The 6000-nt window shown below is 54.4% G+C and overlaps 1 protein-coding gene across 1 annotated transcript; it reads left to right on the top strand.

Moving 5' to 3' along the window:
• The first annotated feature begins 1062 nt into the window (after positions 1-1062).
• Positions 1063-3227, top strand: IZUMO1R (IZUMO1 receptor, JUNO). Its single transcript, XM_045557111.1, has 4 exons — positions 1063-1216; positions 1963-2172; positions 2596-2731; positions 2842-3227. The coding sequence occupies exons 1-4, from the start codon at positions 1079-1081 to the stop codon at positions 3108-3110; spliced, it is 753 nt and encodes a 250-aa protein (XP_045413067.1). The 5' UTR covers positions 1063-1078; the 3' UTR covers positions 3111-3227.
• Positions 3228-6000: the final 2773 nt, after the last annotated feature.

Below are 6000 nucleotides of genomic sequence, written 5' to 3'. Positions count from 1 at the left end.
AAGGTCTTCATCCCCAGGATGTTTGAGGCTCAAAACTCAGGCTAGAAGTTTCCAGTTTTGCCATGATGGGCCCAGGGCAGGCTCCTGCCAGGCCTGAGGAACTGGGCAGCCATGGGCTCTGGATGGTGCAGGCGGAGGGGGGCCTGTTTCCTAAGGGATTGGATGCTTGGGGTGGGGGCTCCTCTCTCTTTTTGTCTTTTGTCTCTCTTTCCACTCTCCCCCATTACTACTACTATCCAGATCAGAGTTGGAAATAGAGTGCTCAGCAAACACCAAGGGAAAGGTTGTTCTTGTCCCTGTGATGGGAATGGGTTTTGGATGTGGGAGGCTCCTCCCCTGACTCACGCTGGTGTGTGCCCCTGGCTCGGAGGGGCCAGCAAGGCCACCAGCACTTGGCTGCCCCAGCCTTGTGCTCAGGATAAGTGTGGGAAGGGTTGAGGCTGGCAGAAGCAGAACTACTGCCCTCGAGGAAAGGATTCTGGGTAGGAGGAGAAGGGGAGGGGACACATGGCTCTGAGGACCTTTGGGCCTTGCTTGGACCCCTCCTGGGGGCTGGAGTTGGGGTGGACACTCGAGGATTGCATCGGCCACACTACCCAGTCCCACCGTGCCCTTTGGCCCCGTGGAAAGTCTGGTTACTGAACATCTGTTCCGTTACTCAGCCAGCATTTGGGGGCTTGATGTGGGCCAAGATCAAAGCTCTGAGTTCCTAAGGAGTAAGAAAGTCTGCCTCCAAGGGGAGAAGGGCTGGGAAAAGTTCCCCCAGGGAAGGCTGGAACCATTCTTCCTCTGACTCTCACCCTAGGGCTGGTCTCTCCCCCTCTCTGGGCTTCAGTTTCTGCCTCTATACAATGGTTGGGGGGGAGGGGTGTCAGACCTCTAAGGATTATTCTGCCTGCCCTGACATTCTGTTATGTTGCCTCAGATAGAAGGTCCTGGGAGCATGCAGAGTGTGGCAGTCACTTGGGGGAGATTTGAAGCCCATCTTCCCTCGTCAGTGCCTGGGAGGGTGAGGGGAGTGGGCTGGGGTGTCCTCCCCATCGAGTGAGCGGCATGCCTCTTCTCTCTGCAGCGGGCCATGGCGCGGTGGTGGCAGCTCCTGCTGGGTTTGTGGACAGTCATGACCACCTGGGCTGGGGACGAGCTGCTCAACGTCTGCATGAATGCCAAGCACCACAAGAGAGAGCCCAGCCCAGAAGACAAGCTCTATGATGAGGTACAGAGGCAAGACCTGGCCTGGGGGTGGAAAGGGGGCTTCTTTGGCAGATCAGGGAAGGGACACAAATGCCACAATGGTCTCTGGACCCCTTCAACCCTGCTAGTTTGGTTTCTTGGGTTGGGATTTGAGCAAAGGCAGCTGGAGAGAGACTATGCCTTTTTGACACTGAGAGACAAGTGATTCAAAGTTCTCATCTCTGAGCTGCTCCGGCCACTTGGGGCACAGGGTCAGATGGTGATCCCAGAGGCCCGTGTTGGTTCAGCGTGGATTAAAACAAGCCTTCTTGCAACAGGCCCTGAGAAAACATGACCTAAGTGACCCCTTCCCAACTCCTAAAGGCAGTTGCCAGGGATGTGGGAAGAGGAGCAGAGCTGGCATTTATCCTATGCGTCCCTCCACCCAGTGCAACCCCAGATTCCCCTGGATCTCGCTGGGGCTCCTCCATCTGCTGCTTTTCCCCAAAGGCCTCTGCTGCCTAGGAGCTGAGACCGCAGAAGTGATGTTCCCAGAGGACTGCAGCAGCCTGTGCCAGGGGGTTTGGGGTGCAGGTGCCTCTGCCCTTTGGCTGAATGTTGATAGAGATGATCAGGGTTCCTCCTGTGCAGGGGCTTACTGGTTAACGGTGTCCCACTTGCTCAGGCCTTCTCCCAAGGGACACTTTCATTCTGCCACCCTTTTGCCCTAGACACTCACCAGCCCCTGCCTCTACTCCCTGTGCCTTTTGCTTCTTCCTCCACCTCCAGTGCATCCCCTGGAAGGACAATGCCTGCTGCACGGCCGAGACAAGCTGGGAAGCCCACCTGGATGTGTCCTCGCTCTACAACTTCAGCCGGATTCACTGTGGACTACTGATGCCGGGCTGCCAGAAGCACTTCATCCAGGCCACGTGCTTCTACGAGTGCTCTCCGAACCTGGGGCCGTGGATCCGGCCGGTGACAAGGCTGGGGCAGGAGGCAGGGGTGGGAGGCAGGGCACAGATTTGTGCAGTGCCCTGTTACTAAGCCAGAATTTCCATCTGACCCCATGCTAGCATCTCCAGGATGCTGGGAGGAACAGGCAGTGCTGTCCCCGTCTGGACGAGAGCAGAGCCAGAGGCCCCTGCTAGAGAACGCCCCGTGGGGACAGTGGTCTGATGAGAACAGTGGGATGAGGGGCTGTCACCCAGGGAGGCTGGGTGGAGTTAGGTAGCCCTAAGTTTGAATCCCATCTTCTGTACCTACTAGCTGTTCAGCCTGGGACAAACTAATCTCTTAGCCTCCTTGTTCTCACTTGTAGAATAATACCTAGAGACAGATGGTACCCAGCACAAGCACCATCGTAGCTATCAGCAGTCTGCAAACCTCTGCTATAATATTCTGTCTCTTGTTACGCACCAGGTGGCTCGGAGCGGGCAGGGACAGCGAGTGGTGGACGTGCCACTGTGCCGGGAGGACTGCGAGGAGTGGTGGGAGGACTGCCGCTGGTCATACACCTGCAAATCCAACTGGCACAGCGGCTGGGACTGGAGTCGGGGTGAGCGGTGGGGCCAGGGCAGGGGAGGCAGGCCCCTGGGAGGCCCAGCCGGGCACAGGTGCAGGGCAGGGGGGCAATGGAGGTGTGTTGTCCACCCCTGGTGCCCGCAGGGAAGAACCGCTGCCCGGCAAAGGCCCGGTGCCTCCCGTTCCCCCACTACTTCCCCACCCCGGCCGACCTGTGCGAGAAGATTTGGAGCAACTCCTTCAAGGCGAGCCCGGAGCGCCAGCGCAGTGGGCGATGTCTCCAGAAGTGGTTTGAGCCTGCCCAGGGCAACCCCAACGTGGCCGTGGCCCGCCTCTTCGCCAACCCTGCCCCGTCCTGGGAACTCCCCTACACCCTCACGGCCTTCTCTCTGTTCCTGTCCATCCTTTCCTGAAGGCCCCGTCTTCTCCCGCCCACACTCCTACGCTCCCACCATCTGCGAACCAGGGCAGGCCTAGGCCACCTCCCTCCTCAGGCCTTCCCCTGGCAGGAGCGGCACAGGCTGGGGCTGGGAGCGACGTTGAGGCTGCAGCGGCTGGTGTGAGCCCTGCACGTTCCCTCCCAGGCCCCTCTACTGCTCTGGTTGGCCTTGGCCAACCTGGGTGGCAACTGAGGGCTGGGAGTGCCAAGGTGACCTGCCCCTTCCTGCCTTTAGGGATGGGGGCTGTGATGGGGCTGCAGGCCCTTCCCATCCATGGCAGAGGTGGTGGTGACAGCCAGGCCTCCCCTCCTGTGAGGGTGCCTCCAATAAAATGGCAGTCCGCCTCTCCTCCGCTTATCTTTTGTGTCTTTGCTCTGTGGGCAGGTATCCAAGGTGCACAAAGAGAAAGCCCATTTGCCTGCTGCACTAAAGCCTCAAAGTTAGGTTGTTACATACCTAATGATTATGACGTTCTCAATAACCTGCCGCACATCCTCATGACACCTCTCTGATGAGAGTACTTTCGACAGCCCCTTGGTTTCAGGAAGTGATGCACCATATAACAGACCCCAAGCCAGGGCAGGTATGGGCCACCCAGACCACCAGCTGCATTTTGGGTAGCAGCTACCTCAGCTGCTTGCAGGGTTCCCTCTTCCTTTTAACCCCTTCCTTTTACCCCCCAAATCACAACGCACTGCTCTGGAATTTTGGAAACCCGAGTTCTGATCTGGCCTTTCTACTTTCTATATGACTTTTGGTAACTCCTCTGACCTTCCTGGTAAGAATGTTTTGGTTTCTCTCTCTGCTGAGAGGAATGAGGTGGTTGGATCAGACGACTTAACTTACAAAAAAGAAAGAAGAAAAAGGAAAAAGCCAGCTAGGAAATAGTATATGCCTCTCAGGCAGGGCCGCATCCTAAGGCACGAAGTGTTAGAACTGAGCTGGAGGAGAGCACTGACCTCCCGTCCCTTCTGTACGTGAACTACCACCCGATCACCCACTCAAAACCTTCTGCAACCTGGAGCCAGACAGCTTCCCAGCATTAGGTGGTGCTTTCCCCACAATCTTGACAAAGAGAGGGTTCTAGCATTGCGGCACTTGATTTCTCCAGCTTTTCTGGTAACTGCTCGCCTTTCCAGGCGCTAGCAAGCCCTGCTCACCAACTAAACTCGGCCTCCATCCCTTCTGCATCCACCTCACGGGCTTGCTCACTGGGCAGAGCTTGTCTTGGGTGGTCAGGTGGGTGCTGGAATCAGATGATGCAGACTCCTTCCAAAGGCAGTGCTCATCCTCTGCTGTAGGGGGCCGATGACAGCAGCAGTGGGGACAAAGTTACTCATGGCAAATCTGCAAGAAAGAGGTCGGGGTGAGGGGCCCAAGAAGGCTTCACAAAGGGGTGAGGCTTGAGCCCCAGTAGAGGAGGGCAGTTTGCTGAGAAGAGAAAGGAAAGGCTAGTCAGAAACCAGCGGAGGCCCCAAGCTAGGCACCATACGAAGCAGGACCTTCCATTGCTCCTAAATTGTGGCTTCACAAATAGGTATAAAGTGTATTAAAATCTCTTAAGAAATGAGGACTAAATGAGGTGTCTAAGTGGATATGCACTTGACAGTAAAGCTGAGGGTTTAATGATTTTTTAAAAGTATTTTTGGGCATAAATACATTTGAGGTGGACAAAGGGGGGGGTTACAATTGAGGTGGACAAAGCAAGACTGGTTCTGGGAGCTGCAATCACTGTTATATTTATTGATCACTCACCGTGTGCCCAGGGGCTCTGCTAAATATGTAACATATGAGAGTTAGCTCACTTGATCTTCACAAAAGCCTCGACAGACACTCTTATTGTCCTCATTTTTCAGATCAGGACATAAACGTAAGCAGGTTTGAAACCAGCTAAGTGTGGCCCACAGTTCAGCTCAGAAGGCTCACTCGGCCTGCTCGGTAGCTGGGTGGGACTGCAGTGAATTCAGGGGCTGGTGGGAGAGGGGAGGGCTGGCTCCTGGCAGGTCATGGTCAGGGAAAAGACTGAGCTCTGTCCTTTTATGTGATGGGGAGGAGTGATGGGTTTTAAGCAGTGGAGTGGAACCGTTGGATGTGTAGTTAGGTATTTGTTTTTATCAGAGTGATCCGTGCACGTGGCTAACATACATAGATCCAAGGATTTCTAATGCAAAGCGACAGAGCCCCAGCCAACCCACGCCTCCACTCCCAGGCCCTTACCCAGACATCCCCCCCCACCCCCCGCCGCCAACCATTTCTGGATTTAACTATGAAAAAGTTACAACAAGTGGCTTATCTTTTCTGCCATACATTCAGGCTATCTTTCTGCTCTCCGTTCTATTAGAGTTTCTCAACTTAATCTCCCAATCTTTTTAATTTTGCCAATCCACCTTTAATTTCCACTAGGCTTTTATTATTTCCTTGTTTTTCGCAGCCCACTGTTTTGGTCTCATGGATGTAATATCTTGTCAAATCTCACCAAATATCTAATTAGAATGTTTTTAAGCTTGTTTCGAGTCTCTGAATGACAGGTTTCCTCCAACGTCAATCTGTTCTGTTTTCTTGACCTTCTCCTGGCGCTGCTGGTTTTCTCTGAGTCTGGTGACTTCAGCTGTCTGTCTGTATTTGAGAATGAAGGGCTGGGTGATCTTTATAGCTAGCTGGTATGGGTTTCCTCTGTGGTTGTATATGTAGGTCTTCTTTCCCCTCAATAGCAAAGCTGCTGGGGAGTTCTGTGTATGTGGGGAGGGCTTGTTGACGGGAAGACCTTGCTTCAGAGTGTGGAAATAAATGAAAACCGTCCAAATGAGATCAAGCAAAAGCTATTTATTCAGTGCTTGCTGGGAGCCAGCCATTATCACTTGCA

This window comes from Lemur catta, chromosome 7 (genome assembly GCF_020740605.2).
Source record: "Lemur catta isolate mLemCat1 chromosome 7, mLemCat1.pri, whole genome shotgun sequence".
NCBI lineage: Eukaryota > Metazoa > Chordata > Mammalia > Primates > Lemuridae > Lemur > Lemur catta.
The sequence above is the reverse complement of the archived record's forward strand: the minus strand, read 5'-3'. Positions and strand labels throughout refer to the sequence as shown.

Excerpts from the sequence above, each read along its gene's own strand:
- IZUMO1R (XM_045557111.1), top strand. The coding sequence starts at position 1,079 with ATGGCGCGGTGGTGGCAGCTCCTGCTGGGTTTGTGGACAGTCATGACC. Across the intron at positions 1,217-1,962 it reads AAGACAAGCTCTATGATGAG|TGCATCCCCTGGAAGGACAA; the intron begins GTACAGAGGCAA and ends CTCCACCTCCAG. Across the intron at positions 2,173-2,595 it reads TGACAAGGCTGGGGCAGGAG|GTGGCTCGGAGCGGGCAGGG; the intron begins GCAGGGGTGGGA and ends GTTACGCACCAG.